Source organism: Nycticebus coucang, chromosome 10 (genome assembly GCF_027406575.1).
Source record: "Nycticebus coucang isolate mNycCou1 chromosome 10, mNycCou1.pri, whole genome shotgun sequence".
NCBI lineage: Eukaryota > Metazoa > Chordata > Mammalia > Primates > Lorisidae > Nycticebus > Nycticebus coucang.
This window is the reverse complement of record NC_069789.1, coordinates 7,574,208-7,597,404: the sequence shown is the minus strand read 5'-3', so window position 1 is coordinate 7,597,404 and position 23,197 is coordinate 7,574,208. Positions and strand designations below refer to the sequence as shown.

At 54.3% G+C, this 23,197-nt stretch overlaps 1 protein-coding gene across 2 annotated transcripts in view; it reads left to right on the top strand.

Annotated features, from left to right (window-relative positions):
* The window catches only part of ITPKB (inositol-trisphosphate 3-kinase B), a 105,782-nt gene extending 82,803 nt beyond the window's left edge, over positions 1–22,979 (top strand). For both annotated transcript variants that reach the window (XM_053608016.1, XM_053608017.1), the window contains exons 3-8: positions 8,531–8,630; positions 9,944–10,157; positions 14,650–14,854; positions 16,859–16,960; positions 18,728–18,799; positions 19,732–22,979. In XM_053608016.1, coding sequence (XP_053463991.1) covers positions 8,531–8,630; positions 9,944–10,157; positions 14,650–14,854; positions 16,859–16,960; positions 18,728–18,799; positions 19,732–19,947 — 909 coding nt within the window. In that variant the 3' untranslated portion in view covers positions 19,948–22,979. The remainder of the gene's footprint in view (positions 1–8,530; positions 8,631–9,943; positions 10,158–14,649; positions 14,855–16,858; positions 16,961–18,727; positions 18,800–19,731) is intronic.
* The last annotated feature ends 218 nt before the right edge of the window (positions 22,980–23,197 follow it).

Here is a 23,197-nt window from a genome sequence, read left to right as displayed (position 1 = left end):
GAAAACTCAGTGACTTTGGCTCAGACTTTTGCAAGAGCAGAACACAAAGGCTTTGACACAGAACAAATCTTCCCCGGGCAGGGGTATCCTTCGTCCATTTTCAGTGCTTTTTGTTAAGTATGCCTTCCCTAAGTGTCGGTCTTTGAGGACGTTCTGGGAACAGACTTGGAAGGAGGGCAGGAGGGCAGGTTCAGGCTTCCCCTGTCTGAAAGGTCACTCCCTGACAAAACCCTTGCTGTTTAGGGGAGGCTATTTTGTAACTGGGGGAGAGACAGATAGCCCCAGGAGAGAGGACGAGGACCTAGTAATCCTGTTGGTGAAACAAAATCCTCAGAATTAAGTGGCACAGACCTGGCAGCCGTGTGACCTTGGGCGAGTTATTAAACCTTTCTGAACATGTTTCATCATTTACATCATGAAGGTGACTATGTCGGTGTTCTGAGAATTATATGAGATACTAGTACAGTACTTAGCAATACATCGGGCATTTAACATGTAGCTTCTTTGCATACGCACATGGGTGAACAAAGAGTCTGACAACATTGATTTTGGAGAGTTGCTGTTTTTGGAGAGTTGTAGGGCCCAGAGATTATTTCCCTTTTCTGATATTTCAAGGATTTCTCGTCATCTCTTCTTTATTAAAACAAATGGGGATTCTTTGTAATTAGCTAGAAGTAAAATTCAGCTGATCAAAGTATCTAAATAAAAAGAGATTTTTTATAAATATCTAAAAATGAAAGTCAGCTGATCAAACTATTTGACTAAAAAGAGAAGTATTAAAGGGAAAACTAGCAAATTAAGGGAATGGGTCAGATGGGAAAGGAGTTAATGGTAAGTGAATGTCCTTTATTAAAGGAAATTTGTTGAGCAATCTTACTATTCACCCCCAAAATAACCTTTGGCAGTACTTGAACAGTTCTACATATGAGAAATGGGGTTATTTGGGAAACCATTCTTTCTACTTTGTGCAACTTGATTGACCTTCTGAACCAGAAACTGTTGAGTCACCTGGGCTCTGGCTGGCTCTGACTCTTTCCCCCAGTCACAGATCTCGGGTCTGGGGAACTGCCCTTTGAGTTCTCAGAGCTGACATGAGCATCGGAGGGGAAGCTTTGTAAGCAATTAATCACACAGCATCTGATTGCCACCAACAATGATCTGGCCCACTAGAAGTGCCCAGTTGGATTCTTGCCAGTATGCTGTGCCTTGGAGGAAAAAAATTATTTCAATTTAAAAAATACACGCACAGAAGTGAAAACCAGTGAATTTATGTGTGCCTGTCTGTGATCCGGCTCTCAAAGTTACCCCAGAGGGTGGGCAGGGCATGTGTGCAGCTACTGTGCCCAGTATGCAGATGAGGGAGCTGAGGTTTGCCTACAGTCGGCAGAACAAGTGTTCATTTTATCCCCCAAACCCGAACTGTGCTCTGCTTCATTCTGCTGCCTTCTAGAAACAAAATCCTAGGATATGGCCTGTCTTTCCAGCTCAGAGATGGAGGATTTCAGAGAGAAGCCTGATGGAGGGAGAGAGGACAACTTTGAAACAGCTGTGGGCCTGGCAAAGTCAGGGAGAAGGGCAGCAGGAGGGAGGGTGGCCAGCTTGGGGTCAGCTTGGGATCGGGAGACATCCAGGAGGCCTGCTTCTCTGGAACAGCCCCACCATTACTGTGGCTTGTGGGAGGGGAGTGTCAGGGGCCCTGATAAGAAATGGAGCCAAGTCACCACCTACCTGGAAACCAAACTTTCTTCAGGGGCTTCTGACCAGGTTCCTGATGGGCAAGTGCAGCCCCTCACACACCTTTTGGGTTTGGTCTTCCTGCTTTTGGATGGTGTGAGGGTGGGCTCAGCCTGCAGGCCTGGCTGATTCTGCTGGGCTTTCAGGGACCCCCAGCAGGGCCCTTCACTTTCAGTTTGCACAGGGCCCCACGTATTATGTAGCTGACCTTGATAGTAGCTAAAATGGTTTGCAGGTGGGCTGGCCAGAGGCCTCCCACATGCCCATAGGCTGGGGTAGATATGGGGTCCTGGCTTCCTCTATTGACCCTTCCTTCCCCACCAGCCATCCTTTTCTCCCTGCTTTATGGAAGATGAAAGGAAGGCTTTGAGGTTCCACCAGTCAGCCCTTTCATTTGTTTAAGGCAGCATTTCCCTGTAGCATGACTAGGGATGCCCGACAGGGAAAACCAACCAGAGGATGGCGTCTGTCCCGGGGCCATTAACATGGAGAGGCTTGGAATTTGGTCTAGATAAACACAGGGGATCAGAGATCCTGTCCAGGCTTCTGCCCTGGGGCTCAGCCTGGGCTCTGGCAGGCCGACGCCAGATGGGCAGCGGATCATGTCTGGCCTGGGCCACTCCAAGTACAAGGCCAGAGGTGTGGATAGAAGGCCCCAGGCCTGGGGAGGCTCTGTGTGTGGGGCGAGGGTCACCCTGTGTCCCCGTGGAGGTGAGCTGCTGCCTTTGGGAGTAGACTCACATCTGCTCCTGCGATCAGCAATTTTGGGGGAAGAGGCAAAGAGGAGGAGGGAAGACAGGATGTGTCATGGCCTGAGCCTCCCAAAGTGAGGGCTTCCTACTCACGGGTGATGCAGAATCAGCTGCTGGGACAGGCTTGCTTGCTATCCCAAGAGTGCCCGCCTGGTGAAGAGGGCTGGGGTTCTCTTGTTGTAAGGTTTTTTTTTCTTCCCACTGGAAATTCCTCTCCACATTCTCTGAATATTTTAGCTCCTTCAAGTCAGGTGCTAGAGGAAAAAACTACTCAGAACACCACCAGAGGTCTCCAGGTCTCTCTGAGTTTTAAAGGCTCACATCCCCCAACTCCCACCCCTGCCCCTGCACCCCCAGCTGCATCCCCTAGCTCAGTCTGGCTATTTGTTGGATCCTTTTCTTGCACACTTACCTTAGTGACTAGTGGTCCAACTTGTCCCTGTGCAGCTGGAATTCAGCACGAGACCCTGCCTCTCACAGAGTGAGGTCAGAGCTGCCACAGGCACGGGCACAGATGTCAGCGGAAGGCCCTGGCTGCCCGCAGGTGAACCACAGGGCAAAGCCAAGGCCAGTGTTTGTTTGACCCAGGGGTGGTGTCTTCATTTACCCAGCTGGTTCTCATCCAAGCCCATATACCCAAGAGAGGACCTGAAAGACTTCATGCCTGGTCTTCAGTTGGTTTAACTGCCTGGCCTAGAATCAATGTAAAAGCCGTCTGTCCCCAGCCCACCCCAGGTCCTTTATCTGCTTGGGGGCACACTGGCTTGTGGCGCTGTTTGGGGAAGTGCTCCCAAGAACGTTACAAATGCAGAATCCTGTCCACAGAGTCTAGAAGCAATTAGGGTCTGATCCCATGCATGGGAAAGCCTAAACCTCACTCTGTCGGGTAGCTACATTGGAAATGGTGCCAGAGTGGCTCCGGAGAGGACATATTTGGGGTTTGGGGATTCTTTTCTTTCTTTTCTTTCTTTTCTTTCTTTCTTTCCTTCTTTCTTTCCTTCCTTCTTTCTTTCTTTTTCTTTCTTTCTTTCTTTCGTCTCACTCTGTCACCCTGGGTAGAGTCCTGTGGTGTCATAGCTCACAGCACCCTCAAATTTTGGGACTCCAATGATCCTCCTGCCTCAGCCTCCCAAGTAGCTGGAACTATAGGTGCCTGCCACAATACATGGCTAGTTTTTCTATTTTTTAGCTGAGATGGGGCTTTGCTTTTGCTCAGGCTGGTTTCAGACTCTTGAGCTCAAGCAATCCACCCACCTGGGCCTCCCAGAGTGCTGGGATTACAGGCGTGAGCAACCCTGCCTGGCCGTATATCGAGGTTTTAAGAGCCAGCTATGGCTTGGTGTGGTGGCTTAGGAATCTGAGACCAGCCTGAGCAAGAGCAAGACCCCGTCTCTGCTAAAAAATAGAAAAACTAACCAGGTGTTGTGGTAGGCACCTGTAGTCCCAGCTACTTGGGAGGCTGAGGCAAGAGGATCAGGGCACAGAAGGGAAGGGCTTTGAGGAGGCAGTCTGAGCCTTGGACTCTTCCTCTGTGAAATGTTGAAAATGCTCCTGTCTGTCATCAAGTTGTTGTGAAGATCAGAACAAGGCCATACTGGGCTGGTGCCTGTCACTTAGAGCTCCATAAATGGTAACAGATATTAGTGCAGACACCAGACGTTGGCATGTCTACAGCATGAGCCCTGCCATCTCCCTGAGAGATGACAAAAGCAGTGCCAGCAGCGTGCTCCCCCCTGCACTGTAACACCACAGACTCAGGAAGAACAACCAGCACATCCTTGGCGAGGCTGGGTAAGCAAGGGTCACAGTAGAGTTGTCCGTGGCTGCCTCAGACTCACATAGGAGCACCCACCTGGTGGTGCTGAGGAGCCAGTGGAGGCCTGCCACGCCTACAGAGCTGTGACACTCTGAGAAGGGTCCACGGAAGTCATCCGATGCCCTGATGACCAGTTAGCTCTGCCCTGGGCTGGTGGCCGGTGCCTTTTGCCACACCCATGTTCAAGGCCTTTGAAGGCTGCTTTTGTATTTCCCAGAAGTTCTGCTTAAGAAGTTGGAGCCCTGGGGCGGTGCATGTAGCTCAGTCGGTAGGGCACCGGCCCCATATACCGAAGGTGGCGGGTTCAAACCCAGCCCCAGCCAAACTGCAACCAAAAAAAAATAGCCGGGCGTTGTGGCGGGCGCCTGTAGTCCCAGCTACTCGGGAGGCTGAGGCAAGAGAATCGCTTGGGCCCAGGAGTTGGAGGTTGCTGTGAGCTGGGTGAGGCCACGGCACTCTACGGAGGGCCATAAAGTGAGACTCTGTCTCTACAAAAAAAAAAAAAAAAGAAGTTGGAGCCCTGGAACTGTGGTCTGATTACAGACAGAGAAGTAACAGAGGCTGCTAGTGAGAACTCGCTCTTGAGACTCTGCCCTGGGAGAGGGCCAGAGCTGAGAGTGATAAATTCCTCTGCACAGGAAGCTTTCTTGCCTTGTCACCTGTCCTCGCTGGGGGAAGAGGCCTGGAATCTGTCCGTAAGGACTGTGGCTTCCTCCAGCCATGTGCTCGGAGGGAAGACTGTCAGCCTGACCTGCTCCTGGGAGGCAGCCCCTGCCGAGAGTAGGTTTGGTTCCTGTGGTGGTCGGGGTCTCCCAGACATGGGAAGGGAATAGACTTTTCAGTAACCTCCAGTCCTTTGGTTTCTGTCTGCTCCCACGGGCTGCGGTGGGACGGTAGGGGTCCCCCTGCAGCCCTCTTTTCCCCAGCCTGGACCTGAAATGTGCTTTCTGTTTACTATTTGGCAATCACATAGGCACTGCCCGGGCACTGCTATTTTAAAACCGCAGGGAAAGCCCTGTGCACTGCTGCCAGCAGAGAGCAAAGAAGTTCCCGGTGTGACACGTGGCGCTCCCTCACAAGTGGGATATCCTCAGCCTTTGTCCAGGCGGGGCAGCCTTGGGATGGGCTGACAGACTCATGTGGGGGCCGTTTTCGTGGTGAAGAAATGGAGGAGATGTGCGGGGCCAGACAAACAGAACAAGGCCCCGTTTGCTCAGAGCTCTGTAATATGGAAAGGCTCTTGGGTCCCAAGCTGTCAGAGGACCCCACCCTGGAGCACCCCTCTCCTCTTTGGTCTCTGCAGGGAAGACCAGGAACTACAGGTTTCACAACTTCAAATGGCCCTGCTGGCATCAAGCCTTGTGTCTCAGCAGCCTGTTCCCTCCTGCCTTCCAGAGTCACAGGCCGCCACCCCTGAGCCTTGTGGGTCTTGGAGAGCTGCATCCCACCAGTGGCCCTGACCCAGCTTGAGGCTCCACAGTCTTTTATTCTTCAGGATTCACTGTGATGCCTCTGCTTAGCACCAGACAGACCATTCCCAGGGTAACTTCAGAGACACCTGTGCCCCCTCTTGGAATACAAAAGGCTAAAAACTTACACAAACACCGCAGTGGCCACATCTTCTAATGGTTTTATCTTCTGGGATAAAGGGAATCTATGTGTTATTCCCATTTTACAGATAAAGAGAATGGGGTCCCAAAGGGAATCAGGAGCCAGGCACTTGTAATCCCAGCACTGTGAAGACAGAAGGATCATTGAAGCTAGGAGTTCGAGTCCAGCCTGGACAACATGGCAAGACGCCATCTTTACAAAAAAAAATAGAAAAATAAGAGGGGCATGTTTGTGGCATACCTGCATGCCCCACCTACTCAGGAGACTGAGGCAGGAGGATCACTTGAGCCCAGGAGTTTGAGGCTATAGTGAGCTATGATGATGCCACTGCACTCTAGCCAGGGCGACAGCAAGACCTTGCTCACCACCCACACACACACCAAAAAAGACCAGGAACTTGGTGGAAGTCAGCCAGTGAGGAGGGAAGGAGCTAGGATCCAGGTTGGCCTGCCTCAGCATACCACGATCTTCTGAGTGCAGGCTTCTCCGGCAGCCATAGTTGACCTCGCCTGCCCTCTTCCTCTCTCTGGCCCTCAGGTCCCCTTTCCGACAGGTCTGGTTCCCAACTGCTCCAAGTCCGAGCACCTGGGCCTTTGCCTCACAGGACCCCAGCCTGCTGCAGTCTCCTTTTCCTGTCTCTTGAGTCTGTCCCCAAACTGCCTCTGTTGGGTGCAGCCTCTGTGAGCTCCTTTTCCCCAGCAGTGAGCAGTCTTTACATGGCCGCTGCAGGCTCCGGGGACCTGGCTCTGCTGATGCTGCTTGCCATGTGTCCACACACGCACTGCACACTGACACCTGCAGCTGGGTGTCAGTGTCCTTTTCCTGTCTCTCTAGTCTGCCTTGGAGAGGCCATTGCTGTTGGGATGAGAGAAGGTTGTTTTCCAGAGTCCTACAGTGTCCATCAGTCTCAGAAGCCTGGTGGACCACCTGTCCTCCACTGGACAGAAGAAATTTAGGCCCCGAGGGGGGTATAAAGAAGGACATTTGTGGGATCAGTTGTTCCCTAATGGGGCAGTTTCATGGGCTGGGGTGGGCACTGGATCGAGAGCACTGTGACCTTTGTCCCTCAGAGCTCTGAGCTCTGTTGCAGGGATGTGACCTGCAGGTGGTGACCAGCTGTGCACTTTTCCTCTGGACCTACCTGATGGCTTCCCCACAAGCCACTGCTCAGCTCACCTTCTGTAATTAGGCCTTTGCATTGTTGCCCGTGTTCATTGTCCGCTCGGATTGTTTGGACAGCTTGCTGGGTGCTTAGATAAAAAATACCTCCGCTGCATTAGCCTTCTTTGGTGATCTCCATCAGAAGGATCTAGGAAAAACACCCTTGTCAGTGAAGGCCCAGCCCTTTTGTCACATGGCCTCCTGGGCACTTCCCTCTCTTAAGAATAGAATTGGTCTTGGCAGTGGTGGGGCGAGGGTTTCTGGGATGGGGATAAAAATTGCCAGGTTTAGTAAGGAAGAATTCCTCTCCTTAAATAGATTTTTAACTCGAAAACCTGATGACAGAAGCAGCGAGTCTCAGCAAAGAGAGAAAAAAAAAACAAAGGAAGCTGATTTTACCTTGATTTCACCTTGGGAGCCAGCAGTGTCCACTCTCCTGTTGGGGCAGGGAGTGGACAGCCGCATGCTCAAGGCGACCCCCCTCCCCATAGGCCAGGACAACCCCCATCTCCCTCTTCTGCAGAATCTCAGGCGCTGTTCCATCCTCCCTGCTCAAGAGTCCTGTGGCTTCTGCTCCTGGTGGCTTTGTGATCAGGGATCCCCTTTCTCAGGAATGCGAAATGCTTCTCCTTCAGATTCTCGTCCCTTCCTTCAGGGTTGATGTGTTTGGGGGACACTTGATCTTCATCTCCATGGCCTCTTCTTATTAAAGTTAACTTAAGGATTTTTTTTTTTTCCTAAAGAAATGTTTCTTGCTGAGGAAGAAAACGATTTTGTGTTTGTGTTTTGAGTAGCTGTACAGAGGAGAGTTTAAATCCCAGTTTTGTCACTTAACTTCTTTGAGGCCCAGGCTGTACCAAATGGAAATAGTAATAACTGCCTTGCATGCTTGTTGGGCAAATAAGAAGATGCTTTCTACCCAAAGTCCCATTCTCCCCAAACACACACAGGCATGCACACCCACACACACACACAGAGACGGGCCTGGCTTAGTGGGAGAAACACGGAGAAGAGGCTAGAGCTGTGACCCTGAAGCTGCGGGTGGGGACACTGTCCTGGGGACTCCTTCGAAGTCTCTGCTCAAACCACTCACATGAAGAGGTGCCTCTCTCTATTTCTGGCGCCTCTATAAATAAAAGGTACGGTGACTCATTGCAGCCGTGTGCGTGATAGTGGCCCCCGCTAGCCTTCCTCGGAGGGGCCCTTGCTCCTAGGATGAGGGAAGATCCCCTGAGCATTTTGCTCAGCCTGTTTGTAAAGTGGAGCAAAGCCACTGCTGACGGAGCGCCACATGAATGATGGCGGCAAGGTCCTTGGAGCCCACCAAGGGCACCTGTGCCGGAGGCCCTTTTTGTGTTGTGGCCGTAGGCAGTGGGAACCCTTGGTTTGAATTCATCCTAACCAGAAAGCAGTGGCCGTCTTTCTAATGGTGAGCTTTTCGTTTGCTTGTTTCTAGAGCAAATCATGGAGGAAAATAAAAAACATGGTGCACTGGTCTCCCTTTGTCATGTCCTTCAAGAAGAAGTACCCCTGGATCCAACTGGCGGGACACGCAGGTAGATGCCGCTCCGCTGGACTTGCCCACAGCATGATCCACCGGGCAGATGGGCTGGTGTGGGGCCCTGGTGCCCTGCCCTGGGGTAAAAGCATCCAGAACAGGTTCTCTCCAAGACACTAGTCTGCAATTGCAGCCCCACTCGCAAGATGTGGCCTCAGCACTGCCTTGTAAATGAACACCGACACCTGCCCTCTCTCTTGCCCTCTCCAGAGCCTGTGCCTCCCACATGCTTCCCCCAAATCCCTGCCTCTCTCTGTCTCTCCCAGTCTTTTTCCTCCTCCCTTCCAATTTTACTCAACAAGACAGATAAGCCATCAGTATGTATAGCTTGCCCACCATTTATGATCCTGGACAAAGAGGCAAAGCTAACTGCTTCAAATGAGTGCCTACTGTGTGCCTGCATTGCCATGGTCTTAAGGGTTACAACATTAATAGAAACATAGTCTCTGCCCCGAAGGAGCCTGCAGCTGGTGGAAGAGGCAGGCAAGTCACCCACCCTTCCCCCACTGCAGAACCATGTGCAGGTGCCAGGTGGAAGTGACCAGCAGCTGGGTCAGGGTGCGGTCTCCCAGCTGGGCCAACAGTGACAAGGGAGGAGGAACATCTGGAGCCAAGGCCCCAGAGTCATTTGGCCTACATGTGGGGCCCTTTGGATGTAGTGTCCACCAGGGACATTTTAGTAGCTGCCCGTGGACTTGGCCTTTGTGATTTCACCAGCCCATGGGTTTTTTCCAGGCCAACACAGGGGCCCAATGTTTCTTTCATGACCCTGACCGCAGGTACAAAGGGGACATCTTTTGTAAATACCTACAAAAAGGAGCACCACCCAAGTGGGCTGAGCCTTAGGTCTCCACTTCCCAGCCCAGTTCATCCCCAACCCTGGCTCTGAATCCTGGCGCATCAGGGCTTCTCAGCTCAGGCTGAGAGATACTGTTGTTGATGGGAAGCAGGCTGATGATGGCAGTGGGGATGATAACGGGAAGACCAAGGAGCCAGGAGGTTTGGACACTTAGCTCTCTCCTGTGGCCCTGTGACCCTCTGGTGGTGAGCGCCGGTGTTCCTCCATCTTGAGTGGAGGAGTCTGCGGTCAGGGAAGTTGGGGGACTAGTCTGGGGTTGCAGTCAGTGAGTGGGGAGACTGAACTTGAACCCAGTCCCCTTAAAGTGCTTGCTCCATGGTAGAAATGTGGACATTCAGTCAGTCCCAGGCTTAGGCAGCCCCAGGGGACAGCATCCCCGGGGTGCCCAAGCACTGAGCCTTTGCCAGCTGGCCGCAGCTGGGGACACACGGCCTTTTGCACTTGCTCCATAGGGAGTTTCAAGGCAGCTGCCAATGGCAGAATCCTGAAGAAACACTGCGAGTCGGAGCAGCGCTGCCTGGACCGGCTGATGGTAGACGTGCTGAAGCCCTTCGTGCCTGCCTACCACGGGGACGTGGTGAAGGACGGGGAGCGCTACAACCAGATGGACGACCTGCTGGCCGACTTCGACTCGCCTTGTGTGATGGACTGCAAAATGGGTGTCAGGTGAGCCAGTGCCCTTACCTCCCACACGCCCGCCGCGGCACCGGCCTGGCCCGCCACACAGCAGAGAGTGCGGGGCTGCCCAGAGATGGCAGTGGTGCCAGGGTAAGCCAAGCAGGCTGTTGGACCAAGACGAGCCTGCCCCATCCCTGGGCATCTCCCCTTATGTGCAGAGAGTGCAGGGACTTTGGCTTTGCCCGTGGCAGCCCCTGCCCTTCTCTGGTGAGCTGGGATGAGTTCCTGATAGACCCAGGACAGAGGCCCTAGCTGGGTCCCAAGTCTTCCCCAGAGAGGACAGAGAAAACTGCCCTCGGGTCAGGTGGATTACTGGGCACCAAGTAGGTAGGTGGCAGGAGGGCGACTGTCTTCTGTGACCTGACAGGCTGAGACCTGAGTGGAAGTCGTTTCATTACCCCAGGGCTGAGAGTGGGATGTGAGAGAGGCTAGTAGAATATGTTGCTTTACCAAAAGGCATGTGTACCTGCCTGAGAGTACAAGAGAAGAGGGGACCCAGGCGCTAGAGAGGCCCCATCTGTGATGGGCCCTGAGGGTGGCCCTGGCCAGTGGTAGGGTGCTGTAGGGTCTGGGGGAGGCCTGTGTGAAGGACTGGCTGTAGAGCTCAGGCTCATCCTGACTCTGCCCAGAGAGACGTACCTGGAGAGGACCCAGGAGGGAAAAGGAGAAACAAGCGAGGCAAAGCCAGGCCCAGCCGCCCTGAGCTCCGGGGCCATGTTTTGGCTCCTGGGTTTTCTCATCTCTCAAGCCCTGGCCCTTCCTCCTGAGTCTCCCACACGGCCCTTTCTTCCCTGTGGAGAAGGGTTGGTGACTCTCCCTGAGGCTGTCAGCCCATGCGGTGTCCAGCGTGCTGTATTCACACCAGAAGGCCTGGTCCTGGCTGCAGATGCCCAGGCTGGATGGCCAGATGCTGGGCTCCTCCCTGTCACCCCACATGGCTCGCCATGCCCCACTTGGAGCCAAAGCCTGTGTCTGCTTTGAAGCATTTAGCCAGTTCCTTTCTTAGAAGAGGAGTGTGTGTGTGTGTGTGTGTGTGTGTGTGTGTGTGTGTGTGTGTGTGAGAGAGAGAGAGAGAGAGAGAGAGAGAGAGAGAGAGAGAGAGAAACGGGGAGAGGGAGAGACCTGGAAAGAAATGGGCCAAGCTAACCAGTTTTTCTTTCTTTCCTCCTGGCTCCTCCTGGGAGCCCTGCTGGCTGACTGTGTGCTGGCTGCTGTTACCCCCAGGGTAGGAATGGGGGGTGGAGAGGCATAGGCCCCACGGTTTGCTATTGCCCAATTTAAGGGCCTCACCATTTCTAGCCCACAGGGGTGGAGTAGAGCAGGGAGGAGACAGATCATCTATTCACCCACCATTGCTCTTTCCAAGAGTCTGATTCCTGACCCTGGAAGACCCTCCCCTGGCACCCCAGCAAGTGCCGTCTTGAGAGGAGTTGTGGCCCTTGATTCCAACCCAAACACTCGCAGGACTCGGCTTGGCTGCAGGAGAGGGGGCGTAGATTACAGCGTGAACACACGGCAAGTGTTGCACTTGGTGCTCATGCTGTGAACGTGAACAGCATGGAAGTGGGGATAACGGGAAGACTAAGGAGCTAGGAGGTTTTGGCACTTAGCTCTCTCTTGTGGCCCTGCGACCCTCTGGTGGTGAGCGCCGGTGCTCCTCCATCTTGATTTGAGGAGTCTGCGTCCCAGGAAGCACACACTTCCTGTCATTTTTTGGAAGTCGGTGGCTCCAGGGCCATCTACCTGCTCCCCAGGTTGCTGGGGCTGTTTTCCCCTGTAGTGTGGTACCCTTTTCACACCCTAGGGCTCTCAGGAGAGACTCAGAGTGACTAGCGAGGCTGGGACATGTTTAACCCAGTCCTGACAAGGGCCTGCAGGTGGAGGGAATGAAATGAGAGAGGAGTGGGTGCCTGGGGTGGGGAGAGGGATGTCTCCCCAGAGCCAGGGCCCGCTCAGCCCTATCTTCCCGGCACACTGTGCTAGACGCTTGTTTTTTCTCAGCCCCCTGGGCATGGTCCAGTTTGTGCTAGACAGTTCTGACACCCAGCAATTCGGTAACTCACGGGGGGCCACCCTGTGCAGTGGCATAGTGCATATCTGCATGAGGCCTGTGTGATAGCAAGCCAAGTCTCCAACCACAGCCCAGAGCTTCCCAAGAAGGTGGTGTGGAACCCATTGTCCACAGGGTCTCCGGTGTGCGGAGCCAGTTCCATTTGGACCGTGGACTGTGGCCTTCTCTCAGATGCATTAATCCAGCACACTTGGCCTCAGATCTCCCAAGACCATCCATCCAAGGTCACCCCCAGAGGAAGTGGGGCTGGAGTCCAGAGCCACCTCCAACACTGAGCTCCAAGGCACAAGGGGTTGAGATGTGTCCCAGACAAGTGGAAAGGCCAGTCAGCAAACCAGCATTGGCCGTGGTGGGGGAGGAAGGGTGGTGCTAAGAAGCAGGTGATGCTGGTGCTGGTAGCATCCCATCTTCAGCCAGGGGCTTCTTGGAACCCTGGTTCCACATGGACATGTGCTCATGTGGCTCTGGGAGAGTTCTTAGATGTGTGACTTGCCAGGGATAGCTGGCAGTGTCCTTCTGACATTAGGACTGGGGGTCTGAGGGGACTGGAGACTAGTTCGTGACCGAGTGACCTTGGTCTGCCACCTGTTGGCTCCCCACAGGCTGGCTGCCTTCCTGAGAGGAGTCCTCCCCTTACTGAGTCATGAGTCATCTCCCCTCCCAGGGCCCTGCATGGGATGGAGCTTTGATGTCCCTCTGGGGCAGGCAGAGCAGTGGTGGTCAGGGGCTTAGAGGTTCATCTCCCCATGTGCTTCTGGTTCCTCCCACTATGCAGCTCGCAGTCCTTATGGGCAGCTCCCCAAGCCCCTTTCCTCTCCTGCGGTGGGGTGGAGGGAGTGCACGCGTGATTCTGCCCATACTGAGGTGCAGGGGCCCTTTTTGGAGAAAGGCCCATGAGAAAAGGGATTCAGTAGTGAGGTCCGCTTCCTGTTTAGGGAGCGCTGGAGCTCTTTGCAGAAGTGTGGCCACCCGCCCTCCCGCTGCGGCGCCATCCCTCCCAGCCTCCCCAGCTGGCTGTGTGCAGATAGAGGCAGAGTGTATGTGAGCACATACCTGTATGTGTGTGCATTCATGCACACACGTATGTGCATATGTGCATGTGTGTGTGTGTGCAGGTGCGCAGCCAAAAGCTGTTGACCTCCCTTTATGGTGTCCATCACCTCTTGGAAGGTCCCAAGTTCATACTCAAAGAATTTGTGTTGTTCTTCCTGTTTCTTTCAGTGCAAATATTGGTGGATACGGTGTTTTCCAAAAACCTATCATTTTTAAGGTGTCCTGAGTTTTTGTTGAGTCTGTTCTAGGTTCCAAACCAGCTGCTTGGAGGTATAGTAGGAAGCGTGGAGCAGGTGTGGGAGACAGATGGGGAGAGTGGGGGCCCGGGTGTAGGGCAGGCGGGGCCTCTGTGGGCAGCTCCCACCCACGCAGGGGCAAAGGGAAGAAAACTTCCCCATCTTGCAACTGGCACTGCTGGTTTCTGTCTCCTGAAGGGCTGCGGGCAGGAGCTGAGCCTGGTGTGCGGGGAAAGAGGGGTAGTGTGACTCACCCCCTCCAGTGTGGAGATGGCAGTAGGGGGACAGCCCCATTGGAAGCATGGGGATGTGCGTTGTGAGGAGGGCTTGTCCCAGCAACCTAGGGTCAGCAATTCAGTCTTGGGCTGCCCAAGTCCTGTACTGTCCCTGCTCTGTCCCCTCCCCCAGTGTTGAGGTGGTCTCTACCAGGTCAGAGGGCAGAGCCGTGAGGCAGCTCAGGTGGTGGCATTTTCTTGGGCTTTCAGGGCTGGCGGCTCAGGTATGAGGGGGTGGGATGAGCCAGGAATGTCTGGCAGAGCGGGGGCTGAGGAGCCCCTGGGTTCCCTTTCCCCATCATGGGCTTCTCCATTCAGCACTGAACCCTTTCCAAGGCCTCCTTCTGCCCTGACCCTTGTCCTCAAGATTTCCCCTTTTAGGAAAGAGCCAGAGACATAGAAGGGCAGGCTCAGCCTTTGGGCTTCCTAAGAGCGGGGTAGGAAGTGGGGAGGATAGAACGACTTCTCTAGTGAGATAGGCCCTGGCTTTGGAAAGCCTCACTTTATGTAAGGGTCCCAGGCAGCCGAGGAGGACAGCAGGGCCCTGACCACGATAAGCTGCCAAGGTGGCCTGCTCCTTCTTTCTTCTGCTGGCCCCTGCGGGGCTGTGCTAGGAAGAGCCCTTGGGCTTTTTTGGGCCTTCCAGCAGGTCTTGGAATAAGCGGCTGTGATTTATCGAGGCTGCTATTTTTCTCCTCCATCTAAGAGCCAGTCTCAGCCAGAGCAGAGCATGTGGCCCCCCCCCAGATGAACATGCTTGACTTAGGGGCTGCCCTTGGGCCAGCCATGGCCTGCCGGGGAGCTGTGGCCCAGCCACGGCCTGATGTCGTCTCCTCTCCACGCAGAACCTACCTGGAGGAGGAGCTCACAAAGGCCCGGAAGAAGCCCAGCCTGCGGAAGGACATGTACCAGAAAATGATTGAGGTGGACCCGGAGGCTCCCACCGAAGAAGAGAAAGCACAGCGGGCTGTGACCAAGCCTCGGTACATGCAGTGGCGGGAGACCATCAGCTCCACAGCCACCCTGGGGTTCAGGATTGAGGGCATCAAGGTGAGCCTCAAGGTGCCTCCCAAGGTGCCTGGCTGTCTGGTCATGGACTGATGGGGGCCTCTGGCCTTACCAGTGTCCACACCCGAGGGTGTGGCTGCTCTTAAGACCCTTTAGAAGCTATAAGGGTCTCCTGGCACGGGCCCAGGTGGGGCGGCAGCCCCAGGGGCTGATGTTTGAAAATGTCAGTCTCTGGGGTATAGGCGGGATGACCACTCAGGGGACTTAGGCCTCTGGAGCAGGATGGCCTTTAGCCCTACCCAACAACCAGCCCTCTGCTGAGGGCTCAGAACCTAACTCAGACCATGTCCCACACTGAGAAGCTGGGCAGGGGCCAGCCTGCGGGACATCTGAGCAGGAGGCTGGCCCACCCTGCCCTTAGCCTGTATGGGGCAGAGGGGCCGTGAAGGCAGGTCCAGGAGGGGCGGCCCTCAGAGTCTCACCGGCCATCCTCCAGAGCAGGTGCCCGTCCCTGCAGGGTCCTTGGGTCTCCTACTCTCTGTCCAGTCTCAGCCTGCATTGTTTCTGGAGTCCAGCCGTGGAGTCAGGGTTAAGCAGCCGAGACCCGATAAGAGGCATTTAGGTATAGGCTTCTGTGGTTGCCAGCGTCTCTCTGCCCACAGTGGCTTGCGGGGAAAAATTTCACCTTCCCCTGGAACAGCTGCTTTGCACACTCTGGGCTGAGAGCACGCAAAGCCATGTGCCCCCTCCTTGCCTTTTTTTTTTTTTTTTTTATTAAATCACAGCTATGTACATTAATGCGATCCTGGAGCACCATACACTGGTTTTATAGACCATTTGACATATTTTCATCACACTGGTTAACATAGCCTTCCTGGCATTTTCTTAGTTATTGTGTTAAGACATTTATATTCTACACTTACTAAGTTTCACATGTACCTTCTAAGATGCACTGCAGGTGTGGTCCTCCTTGCCTTTTGAAACAAGGCTTCCTCTCTTCGCATCCAGCCCCGAGACTGGACACACAGGTGTGCTCCCCCTCCTAACACTCACTTCCCTTCATCTGCTTGGCACAGTCTGTCTTCCCTCCCCTGCAGGACGCGTTCCTCCTCTGTCCTCCTGCTGTAGGAGCAGCGGCAGCCCATCTTCTCAGAAAGAAGCCCCTGTCTTCACCATCACCCACCACTGCCCTGCCCTTGTCACAGAGGCCCTGGGGAAAGGCTCAGCCCGGGATCTCGCCCCTGGGCACTGCGGGCTGCCCCCTGGGCCCCAGGCTCCTGCCTTTCCTTGTGGACATGGCCACAGTGAGGCCGTCATGTTCACTAATCCTCAGCCTAGTAGCAGACGGACCTCAGTGTAGGGGCCTTTGGCAGTTACCCTTTCTTACCCTTTGTCCCCAAAGAACTAATTTCCATATAGATGAGCAGACCCTCGTGTGCTGGCACAGGGTCAGCCTGAACGGAGATAGTGCCTGGCACTGGGAGAATGCATCAGAGGGACCAGGGGGGGGCAGTATTAGAGCTCTGTTTTCAGGACACCTATAACAAGAGATCACAGATGGTAAAGGCAGTGCAGCTGAGGTCAGGGTCAGAAGCACTGCGTTCCTGTCTGTGCCGAGGGAACCAAGGGACAGGGCCCCTGGACAGTGGAGACTTTCAAGCACCATTTTCAGGGCCCTAACCCCTCTTGTGAGAAGCTGTGGCCAGCCCTCTCCCTCGGGCCCCACGGCTTGCTCTCAGGACAGGCTGTGCTCCCACAGTCTCGGCTTGTATGCCCCCGACAGCTCCAGGCCTTCCCTCCTGCCATTCGCTCTTCCTGGGATGCCATCCCCACTCTCTGCCTTCTCCTTAGTCGGGCACAGGGCAGGCTTCCCTCTGCTGTGCCCAGTTCTGTATGTGGGCACCTGACTGCCCCCACCGGCCCCGAGAGCATCTCAGGTGGCAGGACAGGGGTCACCTGCTCTGTGACCTCTAGATGGATGGGCCCAGTCCCTGCCCGCAGGTTCTCTGCTGACTGTCTTGGGTGGGGTTGCATTCTCCTTCTCAGAAAGAAGACGGCTCTGTGAACCGAGACTTCAAGAAGACCAAAACGAGGGAGCAGGTCACCGAGGCCTTCCGAGAATTCACTAAAGGAAACCATAACATCCTGGTAAGCCAGGTGCCTCCGAGAAGGTCTCTGGGCTGGGATAACTGCCCTAGTCTGAGCTAGGCCATGGCAGCAGGAGCCCCAGTGCCGGCACAGAAAGCCCTGGCCCAAACTTCTGCTTGGAAGTGAAGAAGGAAGATGCGGTTGTCCCCAGCGTTCAGTAGGTAGGCAGGGAGCTGAGTGGACACTCACTGACTTTCCCTGAGCCACCAGCCTCACAGATCCAGAAAACAAATTCCATCCCCTCAAGAGAGTGATGATTGTTAAATTCCTTTAGCACCTGCACCTTGCCAGATGTTACGCTAAATGCTTAGCAAATCCTCGTAGCAGCCTGCTGGTTGGATAGACATTCTTGTTCCCATTTTACAGATGAGGAAACTCAGATGTCAAGGACACGTAGCCACCCCCGTCTGGGACCTGGGATTCATACTCCTGTCTGCCTGACACAGTGGCCAGGCGAGCTGTGGGGTCCCTGCCCAGCATAGCCAGCAGCCCACCGACTACCCCATGCTCCCCGATGCCTTCAGGCCTGGCCGGGCCATGAGGCTGAGTGGGGAGGTGTGCACTCCTTGGCAATAACTGGCCACTCCCTCTGAGCTTGGGGTAGTAGGTAGTACAAGATTATGACAAAGTGATTTCCTTGGTGTTTGCTGCAGTGAAGCTGGCAGGCTGGGCCTGTTGCTCTGCCCACTGGGATCAGAGAACTGTTCGCCCCAGCTGAGTTAGAGTATGTTATGTCACTGCACCCCAAGTGTAAGGCACCCTTTGACAACAAGAGATTCAGGCCCACCTGTGATGTCCTGAGATGTGGACCCTGGAGCCCCCATGAGAGGCACCTTTTGAACAGGCCTGGGGTGCTGCAGAGCAAGGAAGGGTGGGCCCAAGTTAGCCTTTCCTCCAAGGAGAGTCAGTGCCAGCTGGAATTGGGAACTCTCCCTCCTCCCTTTTGGGGCCAAGGAGGCTTCTCTTGGCCCCTAGCAAGTTCCAAGGTGGTAGGCAATGGGGAATGCACCTGACTCTCCCAGAGCCCAAACCTTTGAGTTTATGGGTCACCTGCAGGGCAGGATTTCAGCCCTCAGCAGTCCCTGTCACACAGTGTGCTTCCTGTGCCTGGCCAAGAGAAGTTTATTCCTGGTCCTGAGCTGCCTGACCAGCTCTGCCAGCTGTCACTGCTGTTTAGATGGGCACTGAGAAACCACGTGCCTGTGTGTATGCTAGGCTTCCCCAGCAGCAACTGGGGGTGTGTGACACACAGAGCTGGCCCCTGGGGAAGACAGGACACCCCAGGGTCAGCACAGTTCGATCTGAGTTTGCAAGGCTCAGGAGAGACCACCAGCCGAGACATTTGTGGCTCTCTCCCACTTGGCTTATTCTGTCCTTCCAGAAGTCAAAGGCACTGAGGTTTATATTCAGGAAGAAACCATGGCAACTGGCTCTTAGGATGCTGCCTCTGGACTGCTGGCATTCAGGACAGACTGAGCCCTCACCCTTGGGGGAGGAGCCCCTAGCTCCGCTGTTCTGGAACTCTCCTTCCCTGAATCTCCTGCTCACAGGACAGTGGAGCCGAGAAAGGCTGGGATCTGGAACCCACCAGCACCACCTCCTTGAGGCCGAAGTTTCTCCACTTGTAGATAAAGGCATTGGAATAGTGATCAGGGTGTAGGGACGTCCCACTGCTATAGTCATTGACTCTAGTGAGCTGAATGGGACTTAAAATCCACACATTCCCCTTCACAGTGTTTAATAATCTTGTCATCTTTCTGTTCCCAGATTGCCTACCGGGACCGGCTGAAAGCCATTCGAACCACCCTAGAAGTTTCTCCCTTCTTTAAGTGCCACGAGGTAAATACTGGCTTTTGGCCCTCGGGCAGAAACCTGTGCCTGCCAGCATACACCTTTGCATGTGCGCACCCAGTCACACACGCACCCTCACATGCACATACACCAGCAGTCCCAGGAACAGCTAATGCCATGGGTGGGTGTGAAGCAGTGTCTCGTCCCTGGGCTCTCTGCCTAAAGCTCTTTCAGGAAAGCAGCCTCTCGAGGAACTTGCATGGAGGGAGCTTCGGCCTGAGCCCAGGAAGAAGGCTACAGGTCCAGCAGGAAAACTCGACAGGCTGCCCCTGCACTGGCAGGGTGGTGCACCTTTGTGCAAACTACACCCCCAGCCCTTCCCCAGGCTGACCTTATCTTTGGTTTGCATTCCCCCCTTGCCCCTTGGCCATGGGAATACACTTATCCCACCATATATGGTGGTCCTGATGAGACACCTGGACAGGATGGCTTTTAAGGAGGGGAAGGGACACCCAGAGGGGAGACTCTTGCCTCACACTGCCCTTTGCAGGGAGTTTGATCCAACTGTTCTCTCCCCTGGGCCCTGACCCTTGGCTCCTGCCTTTGCTCCAGCAACCTCCTCTCTGGAGGACTGAGGGCTGCTTGGCTACTGGGGAAAGTCCCCATGGTTTGGTTGTGGTCTAAGAATAGTATAGGCCAGAGGGTTCAGGCCAGAGTTGGGCAGTGAGGAGTGTCACTGCACATGCAGAAGGGTCACCATCCCAGAATCTTCCACCAGCATGGCAGAGGAATAAGAAACAGAATTGCTGGCTCTGGAGTGATCAGGGGGGCCTGGGAGGGAGGAATGGGCCTGAGCAAACCTCTCTCTTATTCCTTTAGGACACAGGCCTTCCCAAGTTGCCTTGGGCGCCAGGTTGCAGTGGTGGGGGTGGAGAGCAGAAATCTCTAGCCCACTCTTTCATTGCCCCATCCTCCTCTAGGTCATCGGCAGCTCCCTCCTCTTCATCCATGACAAGAAGGAGCAGGCCAAGGTGTGGATGATTGACTTTGGGAAGACCACGCCCCTGCCCGAGGGCCAGACCCTGCAGCATGACGTTCCCTGGCAGGAGGGGAACCGGGAGGATGGCTACCTCTCGGGGCTGAACAACCTCATCGACATCCTGACAGAAATGTCCCAGGACACCCCAGTCGCCTGAGGCCACCCTGCCCACCACCTCAGCCTTTTTGTCTCCTCCTTTGCCTCTCTTCTCTTTTTTAATTTTTCCTTCACTTCTACCTGGGCCCAAGGCCCAGAACTGACCTTCCTGAACTGCACTACAAGACACTTTGTAGAAGCCAAGAGATGAGATTTTCTAGTTTTCCTAACTTTAGGGCTTGGAGGTGGCCTTTCCATTGCTCTTTGTAAATAGAATCACCTCTCGAAGTGAAATGCCCAGACCTAGGCTTCGTGGTCTATAGAGGGTAGATGGGTTTAGAGCTGGAGGGGGAGGTCTCTGGCTGCTGAGGAGGCCCTGCCAGCAAGCCCTGCCTCTGGGAAGACCTAGGCCGCGCTGGCCCGGCGGGCTACCTATGGAGGCCTGCTGCCCCCTGGAGGCCAATGTGCTTAGCGCTGCTGCCAAGCGCTCCCTGTTTCCGCCAGGGCCTCCCAGCCAGGGTGCCAGTGCGCAGGCCAGGTGCCGGGTGCCTGGTACCTGGCCTGGAAGCCCAGCTTTCTGGTAGTTAGGGCACAAAACCACAGGGATACCACATGTCGTCCATGGCTGAAGTACCTTCCAATGAGCAGCTCCAGAGGCTTCAGAGATGTGTCCTTTCTAGGGCTGCTAAAACAAGGACCCCTGTCCATCTGGCAGGTGAGGCTAGAAACTCTTCAAGGGCTTTGAGCCAGACCCAGGAGCAGGAGAAGGCTGATGCAACCTTGGCCTTCCCAGAAGGGAGCAGGCAGGAGCTAGCTCTGTTCTCCCACCTGCAATTGCCACTGTGGTTTCAGAGGGCAAGCCGCACTCTGGGCTGCCACCTGGGGGATGGAACCTGGAGCATCTCTGGGACCCTGCCCCCAGGGGAGGATGCTCTTCTTTTGCCCCCCACCTGCCTGGTGCTGATGGGCCCACCCTACCTGCATACTGGGGGTTTCTCCTGGGACCCAGAGGCCCTGACAGATCCAGAAAGGAGTGGGTTGGAGGGGCCTGCACCAGGCAGAGGGGAGGCAGGATTCTGGCTTACTGGCATCATTTTTTAAAATATCCCCCAAACAGGTCTTCTGGCCTGAAGGGCTTAGAGCCCTGTTTCTCTAAGGCAGTGTGGAGAGCCTTCAGGGCATGTGAAGGGACCCAGGGGGTGCTCCAGGCATTCCTTACTGGGCTCCCCTGTGCTGCTTGAAGATTCATGGGGAACCGTTTTGAGCTTTATTTTAACTGAAAGCCAGTAAGGCTGTATTATTGAGAGGAATGTAAGATTCGTATGAGTTTTTAAGAGCAAATCTTCCAGATCCATGGCCAGTGGCTCTGTGCCCCCCTCCCCAGGCCCCTCAGGGCTCACCGCTCCCTTCTCTGCTATCAGGTCCAGGAGCCCAAGGAGTAGTCCTGAGGCTCTAGCTGGACACCGGGCCAGCGGGGCTGCTGCCGGGACACAGAGGGAGAAAATGTGGACCAAAGTGTGTGCGCCTGGAGGGCTCGCTGCTGTGGGGTGGGGGGGCGCCCCCAGAGTCTCTGGGGGAACTGCCCACTTGCCCACAGGACATGTATGTTTCCTTCTAGGGCTGGGTGCAGGAGTGACAGTTGGTGGGGGTGGACGGTAAGACACATGAGGATGTATAAGTACAGATTTTAAGAAAGGAAATCACTTAAACTTCCTGGCTCTTGTTGAAAATAGTGGTGAGCGCCTATGTGGGCTGACTTGCTAAAGGTCACACCCCCGCCCAAGCTGAGCACGAGAGACCTCGTGACAGCACATGATCTGGAAGGCAGGCAGGACGGGGGCGTGGGGAGCAAAGCCAGCTCCGGGTCTCCAGAGCTGTCATCCTCTTCAGGTTAGAAAGGACCCCGGTGGTCTATGTTTCAGCCATTTGCAAGGAAGGGGCAACATTAATTCAGACATGGAAATTCTATAACTATGGACTGGCCAACAGTTACCCTCATTCCCTCTACGAAAAAAGTTTGCTAAAGCAAATTAATGATACGAACAAAAATTACAGGGGAGTGGCTTAAACTGTTGTAAGAGAACAAAACTTTCCAAGCACTTTAAGCAGGCACCAGTTGCTTGCAAACAATGTGCTAATATGCAAATGATTTGTTTATTGAGGGAGGCCTATGGGGCCTCTTATTGGTTAATATTTTGCTTTGGGTTATATCATATGTGTGAAAGTGCTATACAGTGGCATCATATTAGGGTTATTCTAATACTTCGGGGGTTTTGGTTTGTTTTGTTTTTTGTATTTACCATGCTAGTTGTCCTCTTTCACGCCTACTCTGTCACTCAGAGTACCCACCCCTTTGTCCTGCCATCTGGCCTTTCCCCCTTGTCTGTGTGGGATAGATGGATCCTGGAATGGAATCTCCCCGAACCCCTGCCCTAGCTGTCTAAAGACCATGCTTGCCCAGCCCTGGTCCCCCCAGGGACTCCTTGGGTCCTGGCTCTGCAGGTGTCAGGAGGTGGCACAAACTATGCACACCTGTGCACAGGTGAGTGGGTGCTGGGCCCTCCCGCTCTGTCCTCCTGGGCTCCCTGGGGTTCTTGGTGTTGAGCACTGCTTAGCGTTCTCGGGAAGGTTTCCTCAACTGCTTTTCTCAGACTTGCCTTTAGTGTCATGTAAGTTTTTAAGTTATATTTATTTTGTCGGTTTTTAAAATTGCACAGAACACTAAGACTGAAAGGCTGGCCTCTTTCTCCTTTAGAGCTTTGACTTCATTTTGAACTTCCTTTCCCACTCGTAGAAACAGCCTGGAAGCAGCCCTGGCCCCCAGGGTGGACACTTGCCTCCTTTAGTTGTATTTAGCTTTGAGTTTCTCTGCACCTGTCAACCCTGTGTGTATATAACCCAGCCCCTTGCCAAGGGTGTTCACCCTGTCAGTGCCTTCGTTCTGGAGGAGAGGATCTCCCCTGCCAGAGAGGCCTTCCTTCCCTTCTGCACCCCTCTCCCCACGGGATCTTGGAGAAAACTGAACTGTTAGAAACCCCCTGCACCATGCCTGTCAGACAGACTGCAGTGTATAAATAAAGGCCCTGGAGACCATCACTGTGTGCCGGGTGATCCTTCTGACCCCACGTTCTTGACACATGGCTGAGGAGTGGGCTGGGGCCAGAGGCTCTGGGAGCTGGAGGATCCACATTGGGGCTTTGAAGGGAAGGAGCGTTCACGCTGGTTAACATTGTAATCTGCAAAGAATGTGAAACGCTCTTCAGAATGAACCCTACTTTCTCTGCAAGATCTTAAAATAGGGTGGCACCTGT